This window comes from Gouania willdenowi, chromosome 12 (genome assembly GCF_900634775.1).
Source record: "Gouania willdenowi chromosome 12, fGouWil2.1, whole genome shotgun sequence".
NCBI classification, from domain to species: Eukaryota; Metazoa; Chordata; class Actinopteri; order Blenniiformes; family Gobiesocidae; genus Gouania; species Gouania willdenowi.
Genome location: NC_041055.1, coordinates 27,301,841 through 27,321,281, shown reverse-complemented (window position 1 = coordinate 27,321,281; position 19,441 = coordinate 27,301,841). Strand labels below are relative to the sequence as shown.

General features: G+C 37.7%; 2 protein-coding genes across 4 annotated transcripts in view; one reads left to right on the top strand and one right to left on the bottom strand.

Moving 5' to 3' along the window:
* Positions 1 to 182: 182 nt before the first annotated feature.
* Positions 183 to 19,124, bottom strand: dhx29 (DEAH (Asp-Glu-Ala-His) box polypeptide 29). Of its 3 annotated transcripts, XM_028462663.1 has the most exons (28): positions 18,854 to 19,124; positions 17,215 to 17,288; positions 17,016 to 17,129; positions 16,805 to 16,934; positions 16,573 to 16,727; positions 16,353 to 16,487; positions 15,634 to 15,760; positions 15,406 to 15,561; positions 13,753 to 13,921; positions 13,529 to 13,649; positions 12,406 to 12,807; positions 11,102 to 11,368; positions 9,284 to 9,427; positions 9,033 to 9,209; positions 8,820 to 8,960; positions 7,832 to 7,976; positions 7,614 to 7,734; positions 7,439 to 7,523; positions 6,262 to 6,350; positions 6,041 to 6,169; positions 5,047 to 5,122; positions 4,747 to 4,971; positions 4,497 to 4,633; positions 2,916 to 3,006; positions 2,535 to 2,831; positions 2,329 to 2,460; positions 1,225 to 1,321; positions 185 to 634 (listed from the first exon to the last, which is right to left on the bottom strand). In XM_028462663.1, exons 1-28 carry the CDS (start codon positions 18,981 to 18,983, stop codon positions 579 to 581), a joined length of 4,122 nt encoding a protein of 1,373 aa, XP_028318464.1. In that variant the 5' UTR covers positions 18,984 to 19,124; the 3' UTR covers positions 185 to 578. The 3 variants fall into 3 exon arrangements, with proteins under 3 accessions (XP_028318466.1, XP_028318465.1, XP_028318464.1); XM_028462664.1 differs by lacking the exons at positions 17,016 to 17,129; positions 17,215 to 17,288; positions 18,854 to 19,124 and having other exon boundaries at positions 184 to 634; positions 16,573 to 16,705; positions 16,805 to 16,929; XM_028462665.1 differs by lacking the exons at positions 16,573 to 16,727; positions 16,805 to 16,934; positions 17,016 to 17,129; positions 17,215 to 17,288; positions 18,854 to 19,124 and having other exon boundaries at positions 183 to 634; positions 16,349 to 16,404.
* Positions 18,559 to 19,441, top strand: part of mtrex (Mtr4 exosome RNA helicase) — a 16,561-nt gene continuing 15,678 nt past the window's right edge. The window contains exon 1 of the mRNA XM_028462263.1: positions 18,559 to 19,247. Within this exon, the coding sequence (XP_028318064.1) occupies positions 19,147 to 19,247 (101 nt within the window). The 5' untranslated portion in view covers positions 18,559 to 19,146. The remainder of the gene's footprint in view (positions 19,248 to 19,441) is intronic.

The following is a 19,441-nucleotide window of genomic DNA, read 5'->3' as shown; positions in this document are numbered from 1 at the left end:
GTGAAAGTAAACTGACGGTTTTCGCTTTGACTGGCATGGATGAGTCACTGTTAAGTACGGCTGAACTCTGAACCTGCGTTATTTTATTGCACCAAAGAAATGTTGACCCTTTACTGGCACATTCATACTGGTTTAGAGAGTAAACAGAAACTCATTTAAAATTAAAAACAAGCACAGAAGTTTTTTTTTATTCAATAAAATCAAAAATAATACATGAAAACATTATTAATTTTCACTTTTTTCACCAAATAATTCACATGAAATTTAGAGAAATGTTTCCCCTCCCCCACAATTCTCTTTTGAAAATTTGAACTGATTCAATTCTTCGGTTAATACGTGAGTAACTTGATTTAAATTCTCACAGCATTTATAAGCATTATTACATTTAAACATAGAAAGTGTGTTTAAACGCTTCATATTTTCCATACATTCTGTATTTCATGGTTGTTTCTTCTTTAGTTGTTTACATTCGATCTCAGTGTGAGTTTATGAGTTAATTTGTAGTAAATATGTACACATATAGATGGTAACATGCATTAGGAGGCAAGTGGGTGATTTTAACGTTTTTGACCTTGATGTTATGCAGCGGATTCAGATCGGATCAGATCCAGAATCATCTGGATGGTTGTCTCGCCTACAAGAAAGAGACCAAAAGTGATCAAACAAGAGTCAAAAACTTGTTTTGTGATCATCACGTGTGTTTTATGGAGTATGATCTTACATATATTGTCAATATTAGGTTTTTGTTGTTGTTGCCTTAATTGATAGTAATAAAACAGCATTAAAATATAAGTACACCCCTTGGTTGTTGCTGACTGTCACTAGGGGGAAATTCAAAAAAATGCCTTGATTATGTGCGTTGCTCCTAGAGAAGTTAGGACACGCCCAGTCACAGCAGCCAGAACCTATTTTAAGCACAAATGCAGTGACCTAGTGGAAAACGTAAAAATAAATAAATAACCACTTAAAAAGTCAGTAAAAACCAGTCAGTTATTAAAGTATTAGTGTTTTTATGGACAGAAGACATAAGCAGGTCCAAAAATATTGTGCGTCAGTTAACGCAACTTCCTGTTACAACATACAACTGGAAACTTGACCAATGATTTTTCAGACTTTCCTTTTTATGGTTGTAAGACTCATTCAAAACATTCCCCCCCCCCCCCCCCCCCCCCCACACACACACACACACACACACACACAATGTAACCAGTGAGTTTTTTTTACCTTCCAGGTTCATCCTCGGGTTCTCCAGCTTCTTTTCTAGCAAAGAGTCCATCAGTTTCCTCAAGTGTTTGAAGATCACTCCGATTCGCACGGGAGCCTTTAGAGGTGGAAAGGCAAGAGATGAGTTTATCAAACGAACTGAACCACTTTCAAAATACTAATCTTTTAGTTTAGAAGAAAACAACAAAATTGCACATTTCTAAAATAATGGACAACGCAAGTTAAAAAAAAACGATTTTAGGCAGCAAAAAGAGCAAATTCAACATTAATGTGCCCTGGTTTGCACTTCCATGTATAAATGACATATAAATGATAAAGTATGCAGGTATATCAGTCCCTGCAGGATCTTCACTAAAATATCTCTGATTTTAGAAGCTTGGGGAAATTTCATGGAATACAAATTTTTGAAAAATTGAGAGTTCTTTCAACAATTTGAGATGAAAAATGAAAACTGAGCTCTGCAAATATTGTGGATTTGAATTGAAATTTTGTATTTGGAGGGGCTGAGATATCTAAAGCTGAAATAGGTAAATTTAGTCAAATAATTTGAGGATTGAGCAGGATTTTGGAAAAATTAGGTTTCTTTCAACAATTTGAGATTAAAAATGATTTCCATTGCGTTAAACAAGCATGGGAATTTGTGACAAATTCAATGAAACTCCACTTGAATAATTGTAAAGTTCTACTTCCAAATAAATCTGTTGAGATGTTGTGTATTATTTTACATGGATGCCAATATTCATGTTTGGATATGATTTAAATTTACTCACAATCTCTGCTTAATTATAAATAAATAAATAAATAAATCCCATGAAAAGTTTTTACTTTTGAATATTGCCAAAATTCCCAAGCCAGATATTTTATGCTCTTTTGAAACCCTACTGAGATATCAACAACTGAATGTTTTTACTTCCTGGAGCGGGCGAATTTGATGCTCTAAAGGGCTGGATTTGGCCAGAGGGCCTTGAGTTCGACATGTGTGCTGTAAATAGGTAATCAGGATTTGAACAACATATTCATTAAAAGGCACTAATTACAATAAAACATAATGCTGATGAGACTTAAATAAGTAGAAAAGGGAAAACAAGACTTGTGATTAGTGACCTGAAAGTGGATCCACCCGTCCACAGTGATGAGTCTCTCCCTGTGCTGAATATCGATGTCGCCCCCAAACAGCAGCATGGGGAACGGAGATATGAGGGTGGTGTCTCGCAGGTAGATCTTAGTGTATTTCACCTGAGGACAAACAATGGCTGATGGTTGTTAAAAACAGGAAATACACACACACACACACTTGGACGGTTCCCGACCTTCTCCTGGTACAGCAGCCAGCCGTGGGTCTGCAGGTTGCGGTTCACAGACGACGGGTGAACCTGAGCTTTTCCCTGCGGCGTTTCCACCGTGCACGCCACACGCTCCAGCACATCCACCGACGGCGTGCACAGGACCCGCGCCACGCTGTCATAAAGCCCCGCCGTTAGCGCCGCGTTCAGGACCGAGATCTGCTGCTTGGACAGTGAGACTGGAACCTGCTGCTGCTGCTTTGGGCGACTGGAGGAGCAGAAACCTGCCTGCTCCATCATCTTCATCAACTCATGCTTTACGTCCTACAACGAAAGAGGAGACAAAACAAGGAGATCAAAAAATATTTTAAAAAAGATGGTGAATGTGCGTGAGAAAAAGCTGGTTACATCGATTGTGATGAGAGCGGTCCGATTGAGGAAGTTCTTTCGACAGTAGGACATGTCAGCTCGTGAACCTTCGACCTGGGCTTTCTTCCACCTGAAAGTGAGAAACACAAAGTCAGAATATCAGTGCCCGTATTCACAAAGCATCCTGAGGCTAAAAGTAGCCCTTAGTGACATCACTCTTAAAAAAAAAAAAAAATCTTTGAATTCCTTAGAATTTCCCCTTGTTAAGATAAGATTAATTCACAAAGCATCTGAGGGCTTCAAAAACCTTCTAAGGTAAAAAAAAAACTGTCCTACAATGAAGACTTTTAAGAAGCCTACAAGACAGAGAGGAAGGAGATGTGCTGTGATCACACACCCCTCTTAATACTCTTATTTCACGTTTTAAAAGCGTGCCAGCAATAACAGTAATTGAAGACAGCTGCATCTGCGTCCATCATCAATATTTAATAGAGAAAACGGTAAAATTACCAATGTGGACAGTTAACAAATCAATATAATAATTGGCATGTGAACGAGGTTATAACATTTTTAAGCTGTGTACAAATTAATTTAATTTTGCTTAATTAAATTAATTTCATGATTACACTTTTTTTTTTTTACACAAGATCAATTAAATGTAATATCTGTCACTTATTGCTGGAATAATATTGGTGCCAGGCACATTTTATCATTAATATATATATTTATATGTGGAAGTGAAAACTGTGGCTCACTAAAGATCAAACTGGTCCGTTTTGTCTGACACCTCTGGTTTAGAATAATGACCAATCTAAGCATTAATACAGGGAAGAACACATGGTTTATGTATTTTTCTTGTTGTTAATGTAATTTTGTTCTGTGAATTTTTTATTGATTTTTTTTGCTTTGTGTGTGTTATGAGTTATTTTGTGTATTTTTGTTGTTGTTTTGTGTAGCTTTGTTGTCTTTTGATTTTTTAAATCATCATTTTGTGCATGTTTGGAGTTATTTTGTGTATCAAATTCTTATTTTCTGTATTTATGTTATCATCTTGTGTGCTTTTGGAGTAAATTTGTGTATTTTTGGGGTCATTTTGTGTGCTAACTGCAGGGGCTCATTTCGACTATTGAGTAGTGAACTAGGTTATTTTTATTCTGACCTGGCCTGTATTGCATTGATCACTATCACTATTGTTTTTTTTTCATTTTGTGAAGTTTTGCCTTCATTTTGTGCATTTTCTTGGTGGCTTTGTGTGTTTGTTATTTTTTTCTTTCATTTTGAGTTATCATTTGATTTTTGTTTTCTACATGTTTGCAGTGATTTTGTGTATTTTATTCTTATTTTATGCATTTCTGTTGTCGTCTTGTGTGCTTTTGGTGTAATTTTTTGTATTTTGTTGTACTTTTGTGTATTTCTTCATAATATTGGGATTTTTGGGGTCATTTTTTGTTCCAACTGTAGGAGTTGCCCTCGGAGACACCGGTTGCTCATTTCTGCTTTTGAGTGTGGAACTTCTAGTTTTTTTGTCCCACCAGGCCTGTATTGCATTGAATGTTAATCACTATTGTTATAAGCATTAAATAAACATTATGTGTGCTGTAGACAACACTTGATTCCTACCCCAGATATGCGTTGTATAAGGTTATGTGGTCAGAGTTGGCTACAGCAAGTGCAGCTTTGGCAAGGTTGGCTTCCTCTTTTCTACTCATGGGTGTGGAGAAGGGAGATTTCTCAGTGATAGCTGCAGCAATGGTTGCCTGAAACAAACAATAGGGTTCCATGTAAGAAATAAAACACAATAAAGTGAAATATACCATCCAATAACAGCCTGAAGAGAGTATTTTGAGGACAGAGGAAGGAAAGGACTCACGATGGGCTCCAAGCAGCCGAGGATGGCTCCATAGATCAGCATCTTTCCAATCTTTACGTTAACGGGCAGAGCTGCCAGGTGGTGTCCCAGAGGCGTGAGGACGTGGTTGTCGGGATGACACGCTCCGATCCTCCTCAGCAGACTGACGGCGTTACTCACCGACTGCGGCTGAGGGGCGTCCAGAGCGCGGCTCAGAAACTCCTCTGGGGACCCGTACTGACATTTCTGAACAGGAGCAGAAGAATTCCACTTTAGCTTCTAGATGTAGAAAATCTAGATGATAGGAAATTTTTCAAATACCATAATATGAAGACAGAGCTCCTCCAATGGAACGCGGAGTATTTCAGGCACAGAGTAATCCATGAAGGCGTCGAATCTACAGAGAAAAAGATTCAGCCATAAATGATAAGGAAACAAATGCATCTTTTCCCCCCACATCAGCACTTTTTCATGCATTGATAAAATGTTCCAAACCTGTTTTGAATCGTGACCAACACATTTTGTTTCTTCCTAGAATTAGTTTTTGATCATGTTTTATCCACTGTTAAAGATACAAAATAGCCACGATTAGTGACAAATATGCTGAGATATTTTTATACTGCATGTTATTTGAACTAGATTTATATTTAAGAAAATGAAAGTATAGAATACAGTTGTTTAAAATTGTGTGTTGTGTTTTAATTATAAAAATAATCTAATAATTATTCAATTCCGCTTTATTTATATAGCGCTAATTACAACAATAGTCATCTTGTAGCACTCAAATAAATTATACAATTATTTAATATATAGATTACTAAATAAGAATATATATAGATTAATACAGGGGTTTTCAATCTTGCGGTCAGGACCCCACTGGGAGGGGGTCACCAGATGCCTTCAAAAAACTAAAAATATATTTTTTTTAACAATTTGAGCCCATTTTTGCTTATTTTTACCATTTTTCAGCAACACCACCAAACTTTCATCACTTTTTCTTGCCATATTTTTGCTCCTTTTAATGCATTTTTCCTATATTACTCCCATTTCTGCCACATCTCCATTAAATTTCAATGCCTCTTCTGCACATTTTTCCCACTTTCAAGACATTTTTGGCACTTTTTCCACCTAATGTGTAATATATGTTGACCCATTATTGTCACTTTCAACATATTTTCACCATATTTTGCCAATTTAACCCAACTTTTTGTTTTGCCCATTATTTGCCAGTATAAAGTCATTGTTCCTACTTTTTAAATGACATTACAATTGTTTGGTTTTGCATAACAGTTTAAAGGTCATTGTGCATCCTCACCTGAACTTTGGATAGAGTCTGAAACAGAAACCGTTGCGGACTCGTCCTGCTCTCCCCTGCCTCTGGAGGGCGCTGGCTTTAGACACAAAGGTTTCCACCAGGGAGCTCATCTGGCTGCTCTCATGATACCTGAACAACGCAGCAGTTTTATAATATAAAGGGATGAAAAGAATAGAAAACTGCAGGGAATGTTTGACAGTAGTTCAGGCATCAACACGTACTTGTTTTCTTTGGTCTTCCCTGTGTCGATGACAAACACAACGTCAGGGATGGTGACGCCAGTCTCAGCAATGTTCGTTGACAGAACAATCTGAGCAAAGATACGGGCAAATATATCTCAAATACTTCAGAATAACAGAGCGATAAGAAAACAAAGTAGTTATTGCAGTGTTTTTCAACATTGGGGTGGCCCTGAATTGAAATGGGGTCACCTGAAATATCTAGTTGTTGATTTAAACAAAAATTACTTATTAAAATTACATTTTTGTAATTTTAAAAAAATGATTATTCTTTCTCTAGTAAAACATCACACTATCTCAAACATTTATATTCTATATTTTCACTTCTTCAAATATAAATCTAGTGAAAAACAAATGCAGTATAAAAATTATATTTTTGTAATTCAAAAGTAATTAAATAACATTTTATTATAACACCACACTAACGCAAACACCTTTTTTCTATACTTTCACTTCCTCAAATATAAATCTATTGGGGAAAAAAGCAGGATAAAAATTAATTCAATAGTTAATTAAATAATAAAATTATTAAAAAAAATGTATATATTTTTTGTAATTTAAAAAATACATATAAATGTTTTTCAAAAACACCACACTATCTCAAACAACTGTGTTCTATATTTTCACTTCCCCAAATATAAATCTAGTGAAAAAAAAAGCAGGATAAAAATTAATTCAATAGTTAATTAAATAATAAAATTATGAAAAAATTAGATTACATTTTTTGTAATTTAAAAAATACATATAAATGTTTTTCAAATTAAAACACCACACTATCTCAAACAACTGTATTCTATAGTTTCACTTCCTCAAATATAAATCTAGTAAAACAAATGCAGTATAAAATGTAATAATGAAATAGTTAATCAAATAAAATATAAATTAGACTTTTGTAATTATTATTATTTATTTATTTTTCAAATTAAAACACCACAGAATTTCAAACAACTGTATTCTATACTTTCACTTCCTCAAATATACATCTTGTAAAAAAATAAACAAACACTATATCACCAACATCATCAAACACTAATTCCCAAAAATAAAAAAATGTCTCTGGGGTCACCAAATGTGTGACATCAAAATGGGGTCACGACCCAAAAAAAGTATTAATAAAGGTATTTGATACTTTGCATAACGTTGCACTCGTCAATAATACCTTTCTTATGCCAGCAGGGGGCACTGTGAAAGCAGCAGCCTGGTCTTTGGAGGAGAGAGTGGAGTGCAGAGGGATAATCCTGTACCTGAGTTACACACAACAGAGACAGATTATAATGACAGATTTCTTTCTAAATCTGTGTGTGTGTGTATGTATGTGTGTGTGTGTGTGTTACCTGCTTTTAGCCCGAAACCTCTTGTCTGATAAAATGAGGTCGTACAGCTGCTGGATGTGGGCCAGACCAGGAAGGAACACGAGAACGGCTCCATCCACGTCTACAAACTGTTGGGCTTTATCTGACAAACAACAAAGTCAAATAAAACTGTACAAACACATTAACAACAACACAACACAGTTTACATAATGTGAGACTGTAGAGCTGCTGTCTTGTACCTAAGTAATCAATGAGCTCAACAAGCAGCTCCATGTTGATCTTATTGGGGTTCATGTACTGCAGCACGTGTCGGGTGCGGCTGCTGAAGTGGTCCAGGTCTGGACCCAGATCCCAGCCGGAGGACGAGTCCTTCAGAATAAACTCCTGAAATAAAAGGAGATTACAGGAATGTACAAATATTCAAATAATAAATAAAAAGAAGACATCACTGATATCTTTCAGGTTTTCTTTGACAAAACAATGATACCATTTCATCACCTTGAATACATTTCTTCTTTTTTTAATAACATTTTATATTTGTAAATAGGGAGCTGTTATTTCCTTGTACTTTTATTCTATTTTATCCTGCTTTTACAAGAAGATATCATAATAATAATAATAATAATAATAAATCAATTTTATATAGCGCTTTCTGGGAACTCAAAGTTGCTTTACAGAATTAAGGATTATTCTTTCACTCCACACTTGGTGGTGAGAAGCTACTATTGTAGCCACAGCTTCCCTGAGGCAGACTGACGGTAGCGAGGCTGCCATAGTGCGCTAACGGCTCCTCCGACCTCACACACAGGATTCGTACTAGGCAATGTGGGTGAAGTGTCTTGATTTACAATAAACATTCTGATTACGATTTAATTTTGACCTTAACTTAAAATGTTGCTTCTGATTATGCTTTAATCCATTCCACATGTTTCAACAATACAACAGCAAGTGACAAGATATTTTCATACTCTACTTTATTCATTAATCTAATATTTTTCCTCTTTCTTCAAACTGTATTTTATTTAAATTGGATTTATATTTGAGAAAGCCAAAGTATATAATACAGTTGAACATTATGTGTTGTGTTTCAATTTGAAAAAATATATTAAATATATTTTTATTCAGTAATTAATTGTAGTAATTACTAGACATTTCAGGGGACCCCATTTAAATTCCAGGTGACCCCACATGGGGTCATGACCCCAAGGTTGAAAACACTGATCTAACCTGATGCTGTGACATCTTGCCTCCTTTCTGAGTGACAGCGATGCTGACTTCCTCTTCTTCTTCCAGGATTTTCTGGCTGTACTCAGAGTCTTTTTCAAGAACGTATCCAGTTTCCTCTACGATATCTTCTAAATGAAAGACCTAGAAATCACACTTTAATTTAGATGTAGGTGTAACATTTAAAAAACCAGTGTCATCATGTTGAATCCTCACCTCCACTGGGAAAGTCCTGCCTGGAATATTGATCACCGGGCAGCGGTTGAAGTAGTTGGAGAATTTGTGACAGTCCACTGTGGCGCTCATTAAGATCAGCTGCAGGTCGGACCTCTTCATGACCACGTCTTTGAGGATGGTGAGCAAGAAGTCGGACTGGACGCTGCGTTCATGGACCTTACAGAGGGAATGGAAAAGTCAGAATTGTGTATTGAAGTGGTTTACGTTGGGATTTCAAAGCTTTTCCAAACCTCGTCCACGATGATGTGGGTCAGGGAGCTGAGGAACCGGTCCTGCTGGAGCTTCCTAAGAAGAACTCCTGTGGTGCAGTACAGGAGGCGGGTCCAGTCCCCAGACTGGTTCTCCATACGGATCTGGTATCCGCACAAAGAGGACTGGATCCAAAATGAGACAGTCATTAATATATGTGCTTCCTATTGGCCATTATTGACACGTCACACATACCAGGAATTTTTCACGGGGTAGGGGATCGCAAGGTGCACGAGCGAGAACCGCTGGCATAACTGTTGTTACCCCCGAAAGTAAATTTTGAAATTTATAACCCTCTGACGACCAAATTTTGCGAAGTAAAGCAAAGTTTTTTTTAAATTTCTAATCTTTGTTACTGCCTTACCTTAAAGCCTAAAGTTATTTGTTGAATTGGTGAAGAGTCATGATGAATGACCAAATAAAGACATAAAAAACTTACAGATACTGTGACTGTATAGACAAGAAATAACATTTTATTCAAAAGACAGATTCTAAGACACGCTTTCAAATTGAAATGAGGAGTTATGTGGGACCTGCAATAACATAATAGCTGTCTATCTTTGTGTCTCCTAATGACACCAGTCCCATGGATGCTTTTTTTAACTGTATTTTAGATATCAAATCATGGATGGCAGAAAACCTCCTCCAGCTCAATCAGGACAAAACTGAAGTTTTAGTTCTCGGTCCTAAGGCCCAGAGAGAGAAACTTTTACCTAAACTTCTAACAGCATCTTTGATCCCCTATAAACAAGTTAAAAACCTGGGCATTATTTTAGACTGAGCTCATTTTTTATCCCTCACATTAAAAACATAACAAAATTAGGTTTTTATCAATTGAAGAACATAGCCAGAGTCGGCCCCATTCTCTCTCAGGCGTGTCCTAACGAAGACCAGGAGGCGGGAACACATTACATCCATTTTAAAATCACTGCATTGGCTCCCTGTGTGTTTCAGGATCGATTTTAAGGTTCTCTTACTGGTTTTTAAGTGTCTCAATGGTCTTGGGCCATCTTATCTTTCAGAACTACTTTTACTCTATGAACCTTCCCGGGCCCTGAGGACCTCCGGTGCTGGCCTTTTATTAATCCTTATAGTCTGGACACGCACTCACGGTGAGGCATCGTTCCAGTTTTACGGCCCCCGTTTGTGGAACACTCTGCCGGAGCACCTCAGGGTTTCAGAGAAACGTTCACAGATAAAAAAACCCACCTTTTCAAATGAGCTTTTAACTAATTATTATACATTTTAGGATTGTTATATTTCATGTTTTTATTGTTATTTTTATAGTTTTAGGATTGTTAGGGGGGCAAAAGAAAAAAATAATTAAATATATAGACCGTCTGAATTTCACTCCAACCTCAATGTGTGTAACATGTATAATAATGCAAAAATGATTAATAACATAATTGATTATGTTGACTACAAAAATGAATGCTGTCGTTTAATGTTGTAAATTCATGATAAAATCAGGTTGGCAGGCGCTGCAGTACCATACATGAACTGCTGGGCGCAGTGTCGCTTCACCATTTACATTGTGAAGAAGAATTGAGAAACATAATTAGAGTGCCAAAAATAACTTGTTATTTTTAAAAGAATCACAAATGAATTCATATTTATTCTGTACAGTCACTGTGTTTTATCGCACTTAAATATTTCTACATTAAATTAAGAATTGTATTTTTTTTTAAAGAATTTGGGAAAACTGTAATGAAAACTTCGGGGGTGACGTCACACCGTAGGGGATCGACATTACACCGTAGCTCAACAGCGCTGACGGTTCTCAAACTGAGGGTTTTCACCTTGGACCCCGGTCCGTCCTCACAGCCCAGCTCTTCGCTAACTCTGCACGCCAGGCTCATCGCTGAGATCCTGCGCGGCTGCGTCACCGCGATGTTGCAGGGCCGTGCCGACGTCCCCCCGGTCAACATCTCCTCCAGGAGGAACTGTGGGATCTGCGTGCTCTTCCCACTGCCCGTTTCCCCGGCAACCACCACCACCGTGTGGCGCTGCAGAGCCTCCAAGACTCTATGTCGGTGTTGGAAAACTGGAAGCTGCTCTCGTTCTACCTTGATTAGAGGAACAATTATAGAGTAATATCAGTTAACTGAGTTATTACTGTTAACGTCATAATGCTGCAGCAATGGGGCTGAAAGCATGTGAGATTTGATGTTCGTTTACTAACAGTAAAAAATAAAAGTGAGATTGTCCCAAAACATGTTTGGCGAGGCTTTTTTCCATTTCAGAAGGTGAACTCATACAAATGAAGTCAGGTTGGGAGAAAATTGACATTTTTGTTTTAGGTAACCCCTTTCTGGGAAAAGATTGGGTGGAAACATATTTTATTAAAGAATCAGTAATTGTAATTAATTGTAATTGAACTTTAGTAATTTAGAACAGGGGTTTACAACCACTGTGCTGCGACACACTATCGTCATCCATGGGAAATGATTTAATTTTACCTAAAAAACCTTTTTGAAAATATTGTCATCAAATATGTCACTGTGCTGTGGTGAGCCCCTCCCTGTCTCAAAGCACATATACATAATAATACTAATATCTATATTCATATATTATACATGATATAAAAACTATATAATATGAAGCAAAACAATAAAAAATGCAATTGTAGTTTTAATATGTAATATTTTTTTAAACTTACTTTTATCCCTCCCATGACAAATATATAAACTTTTTAAAAATGTTGTTGTTCATTTCATTCCAATTAAAAACAGGCATAAGAATGACTGAAGATTGTTAATTGCATTTTTTTTATAAAAAAGAATAAATATGAAATATCATAATATCATATTTTGTGTTTATTTCATTCCTATTCAAGACACTTTGATAAGAATGACTGTATATTGTTAATATAGGCTACAAATAAATGTTTTTCAATGAAAAGATGTAACTTGGCTGAAAAAAGGTTGAAAAACACTGATTTAGACCATAACTGTAATTGACTTTCAGGGGGAAAATTATATTTGTAAATGTAATTGTAAAAAAATGTCGGTCATCATAATCATAATTGAGTTGTAATTTAACATGAATAATTGAAGTAATTGTAATTGAAAAATGTAATTGACCCCAACCCTGGTGTACTTACCTTCAGTTTTTGAGCGAGTGTAGACTTCCTCTGCTTTTTTAAAAGTTCTCTGGCTGCTTCCAGAGCTCCTGTTTTCTCCTTCCTTCCATCTCTTCTCTGACTCTTATCCTCCACATCGTCTCCTTTCTCCCTGATATCCAGAGCAGCCAGGCTCTCCCAGGACTCCTCCGGCTCCTCCTCCTCATCATCATCAGCCTTGCTCGGCCCTCGTTCTCCCTCGGACTCCGAGCTCTGGCCCTGACTGCTCTGCTGCTGCTGCTTGAGTTTGGTCAGGAGTCGTGAAATGAACTGGTCTCGAGGTTTGTTTGCAGCCGTGCGGTTTTCCTCCCGACGCTGCTGCTCGCCGTCCCTCCACTCCAGCCACACGTCCCTGTACGTCGGGGGGAGGAGCTGGTGCACGGACTGTGGAAGTAAGTGGGGACGAATCAGTGTAATGTGGGCGGGGCAGGGTTGGGATCAATTACAACCACATCTTCCATTATCCATGTTCCATTACAACTCAGTTATGATTACGGTGACTGGCATTTTTTCACATTACAATTAAATTACAATTGTTTTTTATTCCCCTGAAAGTCAATTATATTCCTTATTACTAAAGTTCAAATTCAATTAATTACAATTACTGAGCCTGAAATAAATAAGCCCATAAAACATAACCTTCCTCTTGTGTTAGCATCTCTTATGATAACGGGTCCTAGATTAGCTGTAAAATACACTAAAAACAAATATGTATCATCTCATTTCTTTCCTATCTATTGGTTACATTGTTAGGCTTCCTAATCAATGAAAATGTAAGTTTTAATATTTTTTGGTTTTAATATATTAAATTTTTTTTCAAATAGTAAAACGATCCTGAAGAGAACCGACAAAAATTGTTAACTATACGTATGTGTAAGCCATAGAACTGTAACATGGTTACCCTGGTTTGTGTTTAATCATATTGTAATTTAAATGTTTTATTTCCATAACAATTACAATTGAAAAGTCAATAATCTGAACTGAATTACAATTTCAGCAGCAACAATTTTTTTCAATCAAAGTTACAATTACATCACAATTGTAATTAATTATCAGTTACACAATTGCAACCATAATTGACGCCACACGCCACAGTAAACGTTACCTGTCCTTTAACCAGGTTATATAGAGCCAGTGTGGCTGCGAGATGCTGAGCTTGCATACTGTCCTCTGTCAGGATGGTGGGACAAACTTCGAGAAAATCGTCGGTTCTCTGGACACGGACCCTGATGGGTTAAAAAAAAAAAACAACAACAACATGCAAGTTCAAGTTCCAAGTTAAACGCAACAAAAAGTATAATTTCTTTTCTTTCTTGAAATGACACATACTTGCATCTCCAGTATCTCCCAGCAGCCACCTTGTTGAAAGATGGCGCCGGGCTTTTGGGCAGGTTCTTTCGGACCCAGTCGATAAGGAACTGTTTGGGAGACTTTCCCGTCCAGCTGCGAGCCGTGTAGTCCAGGTTGCGGATGTCCTTTGGTTCGTTCTTTTTCACGACTGTGAAAAAACAACAACACACATTTTTTTTATCAATAATAAAAAAACAAAATGTATTTAAGGTCATTTTGGAGAATAGTTAGCGTCTTATGTTGTTAATGGTTGCTAATTCTAAAGCTAGAAAATCCAATTACTCAACTTTAATAAAGGAAAACAAAAATAATCCTCGGTTCCTATTCAACACTGTAGCTAGGCTCACCAAAAACTAATGTCCCCCCCTGCATGAGTGCTTATTAATGTATTAAACAAAGCAGCTCCTAGTACTCCTACACAGTTTCATTCCAATGCTCTTTGATCTCAGTGCAGCCTCTGATACAGTGGATCATCACTTATTGCTGCAGCGACTGGAAAGAATTTTTGGGATAAAAGAAACGACGCTAGGTTGGTTTAAATCCTACTTATCAGACATAACCGACTTTGTTCACGTTATTAATCACTCCTCAGCGCACGCAAGCGTTAACCATGGAGTTCCTCAAGGTCCAGTTTTGGGACCAATACTCTTTACATTATATATGCTTCCACTAGGTAACATTATCAGAGAACATAATGTAAATGTCCATTGTTATGTGGATGACACACAGCTCTATTTGTCAATGAAATTAGACGAAACCCATCAGTTATTAAAACTCCAGGCATGTCTTAAAGACATCACATCCTGGAAGAGCCGTAACTTTCTCCTTCTTAACCAGGATAAAACTGACGTGATTTTATTTGGTCCAAAACACCTTAGAGATAAATTATTATATATATTAGATTAGATATATTAATTACTCTGTCACCCAGCACCACAGTAAAACCTTAGGCGTTATTTTTTATACTGACTGATCCTTTAACTCTCATATTAAAAGCAAATCTCAAGGACAGCCTTCTTTATCCTCCTTAATATCTCTAAAATCAGGAATATCTTTTGGCTGACGTGTGTCTATACACTGCAAATTTAAAAAATGCTTTAATTATGAGCAGGGCTCTTGGACCAGTTAAGGCACAGTCTATACTACGAAATCTCCAAAGAACAGTCCATGCTATGCTAACTACCAACTCATTACTCAATATACAGTACATCTCTATCCACAATTATCTCAATTTAACCTACTCACCATAGATGAAACAGTAAACAAGTGCTAGTTTTTAAAGAAGGGGAGGAGCCAACAGTGCTAGTTTGTGATGTAGGAAGCCACCAAAAACGCCACAAACCACCATTCTCAGCCAAGAGCAAAATGTTATTGTAATTTGCAGGTTCAAACCCATAGAGGGCAGTCACTCTTACATTTTTACAACAATTTATGCCAAATTGAAATACTTTAGACTAAAAATGTCAAGAAGTGGACTAGGATAAATCAACAGCACTACTTCATACCCAAATAATACATTTGTTTTCAGCAGAAAAAAAGTCAGTTTTGGGGTTAAGTTACTCTTAAAAGAGACTAAATAAAATTCAAAGCATGATGAGTTTAGGCTAATTCTAAAATGTAAGGTACTGATACCTTTCTCCGGAGGCGGTTTCTTCTCAGCTTGTTCAAACAATTTAAAGCCAAGCTCCTCCTTGTCGGGAACAGGTTGCACTTTCTTTTCTTTTTGGGGGACGTCTGACACTTTGAGGGCTTCGTTGAAAACAGGATGAGACTCCAGCTGTTTCATTTCTAGAGTTACAAGGAGGAAAACTGTTTAGACATTGCATTGTCTTCCCATATCTTTAATAGATCCTCTCCCACCTTGCTGTATGATGCGGATCCTATCCTGCACCGTCCTCTGGCCAATCTTGTCTCCCTTGGTCTTTGCAGCAGTCGCCATTTCTTTGGCATCATACAGCTGTGCAGTCAGGATCAAATATCTGTCATTCTGCACAAAAACACAGTATCAGAATGTGGTTAACACAAACTCAGTAAGATTTACTTCTCTAGATCAGTGGTTCTCAAACTGTTTCGGCTGAAGTCCTCCCTTTCTCTTATTTCTGAATCAAAGTACCCCCTACAACATTTAGATTAGAAAACTATTTAAAAATACTTATAGAGCATAATGATGGAATGATTGAGTGATAACACACATTTTAAAAAAATCATTTTGTAAATAAGTGGCAAGAAACAGTATTTAGTGCAGTGGTTCCCAACCTTCTTTGGATCGTGACCCCATTTTGATATCAAGAATTTCTTGCAACTGATTTAGTGGCTCCTGAATAAATTTATTTCTATAGTCTTTTTTATGATTTTTGGTCATCACACCTAAGGTGGGACCAAGACTGACAATTTACTTGTAGATTTTCTACTCTATCTTTCTTTCAAGTACCTTCACGTTTAACTAGGGGTACACGTACCCTCATTTGAGAAACACTGCTCTAGACCATTGCAGAGTCTGGAAAATGTGGGTCAATCTGTTTCCCTTATTTAAATTTGTGAGTTATTATTTGTTGGTGACTTATTTGAATTTTACCAACAGGATCAAACTTTTCCTCCTCTTCTGAGTTGCGTGGCTCCTTCCTCCATTCTTCTTCTTCCTCATCATCACTACTTTGTTCAGCATACCTCAGGATCCAGTCTTTCATGCTCAAAGCTTCATCCTTCTCTGTTGCCTAGGAAACAACAGACAGAAAGTAAAACCTACCAATCCATCTGAGTCTACTTTTTTTTTTTAATTATTATTAGATTCAAACCAACATTATTAGGCTTTTTGTTTGTGCTGTTGGTCTGTTTTGGGTTCTGGACTGCAGGTTTCTCCTGAGGAGGAGGAGGAGGAGGAAGAGGCTGGAATCTAGGTCGGCCTTTCTGGCTCTCCTCTTGCATCTGCTGGCTGAAACCATCAGGCAGCTCAGCTGATGAAATACAAAGGAACTCCTAAAAAACTGTTTAAAAATCAACAAAAAGCATATTTCTGACTGTTAAATATTACCATCTTTGAGGTTGAGGCAAAGCCAGTCCAGCGCAGAATGAAGATCTCCTCCATAAAGAACGCTACTCTTCATGGCTTCTTCCACGTGTTCCCGTTTAAACTTAAACTTCTCCAGAGCTGTGTACAAGTCCTGCAGGAAAATCAAGAAAATCCCATTTAAAAATGAGTTCTTTGAAGATAAATCTACAGTGTTAATTATTTTGGTTTTTACCAGCAGCTTCTTGGTTGTAAGTCTGCCTGATATCGGTCCTTTGTCTCCATTCTGCTGCCTAAAGTCATTGATCAGCTTAATGATTTTCTTCTCCAAATCAGCTTGGATAGCAACCTGTGATATCAGATTAAAAAACACATTTACCATAACTTTTAGGAAATGTTTTCATTATTTAAAACAAACGGTTTTTAAAACTTACTTTGAGGATGGATTTGTCCGACACTCCACTCGTGTCCACTTGGCCAGTGTTAGCAAGACTGTAAGTCTTTGGGGCTGAAGTGACAGAAATAGAAACAGTTCATTATTAATTATCATTGGACTTAATAATTAACAACAAAGTACGTTGTTTCAAAGCTCTGTACAATATCAGCCACATTACCTACTCACACGTGAAACATTTTTCTTTTATTTCTTTATTTTTCAATGTTATGCTCTTCTACCTCAAGGTTACGGAGCAGAGCAGAGCTAGACTGTCCTGTGATTCAAGGCTAGATCACGTTTGTACCAGCCTCCTCTTTGTGGTCCAGCCCAGAAGATAACTGTGCTTGCTTTTTTCCTTTTGAACATAGACATAGAGACACTTAGGCTTTTTCTGCAGACCACCTTCGTGTGGGCTTAGTCTGCTAAACTTTGCTGGTGACTATATTGAGAATAAATGAATAAATACAACAACTTTTGTCATCTGTCAATTAAAAGAACTGGAAATAAACTGAAGAGAAAACCTTACACACACCCAGCCATTTTCTCCGGTTGCGGTTGGTGTTTCTACCTACCAGTGTAGTGCCCGTACAAAGTATGTATTGCTATAGAAAAGTGGGAGGTTCAGTAGCTTTTTCATTGATGGCCAATTGAGGTTGTGTTTGAAGGTGGGACGTCAGGGACAGTTAGGGTTGTTGTGAAATGTGTAAAGTGATAACGATTGTGTTTTCATATATTTTGGCTTTTAGCAAGGACACTGTAGGGAGTTGAACCCCACCTATTCCGATTCCAGATTGTTGTCGTCGTGGATCCGGATCTCCTCAGACTGGAACAGACTCGGTCCAGACTTGTTTATTGTCATTAATCCACAACAGTCAGTTTAGATGCACACGGAATTTGGCGAGCATTCATGAAATTCTTTGCTTTTATAGAGAGAATTTATTAACGGTGTCGTTGCAGTCCAAACAAATCCGACGTCGCACACCCTTGAACCATGCAGCAGTCATGTGCACATTTCGCAAGCAAATGTGCACATGGCGAGCTAGGACTGATTACATCATCACTGTAGAGGTAGGACCAATGTTCTAATGTTCTAATGTTCCAATGTTCCAATGTTCCAAAGTGGGTGGGGCATGGGGGTGGCCTCTCCACCAGTGATGGCCTCTGGCGCACACACGGCTACGGTGTGCAGTCATTGGCTAGGTAAGGACCAATGTTCTAACTGATGACATCATCACTGAAGCTAGGACTGATGACATCATCAAGCAAGGACTTATGACATCATCACTGAGTTCGTCGACTCAGGAGGTGATGCGTCCCAAACAAATTTGACGTTGCACACCGTTGAACCAAGCAGAAGAAACAAATAAAGTCTCAGTAGGATATATCAGTAGTACTATTTACACCTCTGCTGGTTGCTCTAATTTACATCTGGTATCCGAAGCCATTTATATTTATCTGTTATTGCCACTAACTGAAATATTTCTTTGTCCTATTGATGGCATTTACATGATATTTTCAATTAATTGCAGCGTCTAATCCAGCAGCTAACACCACATAAGTGTTAACTTTAATACATATTTGTGAGTGAACATACTGTGTAGTGAGTGAATAGTCAGCAGTGTCATACACTTCTCTACCTTTGCTCTGTTTGGACGCTTTGCTGCTGCCCGGCTTCTCCTCCTCCACACCAGCTGCAGCTGTGTCTGTCCGGGCTGAAGGCACCGGAGCGGCCGCCTGGGCTGACGACTTCTTCTTCTTTCCACCCATAATGTCGTAAAAACACTTACAAGCAATTACAGGGTTTAAAATGTATCATTAGACAGACTTGTCTGTGAGCGACAGCGCCTCATTTTTAATCTGAACCTTACGGCTTCCGTAGCGGAAGTGATAGTGGACTACTTCCGGGTGGCCAAACCTGCCCCCAACAGTCATGGCGGACGCTTTTGGAGATGGACTTTTCGACGTGTTTGACGAGGAGGAGAAACCGACCACAAGCAAAATAATCCCTGCGTTCGTTTCAACAGATACAGGGTAAGTATTCCACGCAGTATAAATCACCGTAGTGTAACTTTACTCTCGAAATTAAGCACAACGAGGTCCGAGAACCCGGTGTCACATGCGGACACTGTTAGCACTATGGGGCCAGTAAGCTGATACATTATTGATTAATAACTCGTCGAAGGATATAACTTGATAACTTCGTGATGAATTATTTTGGTAGAGTG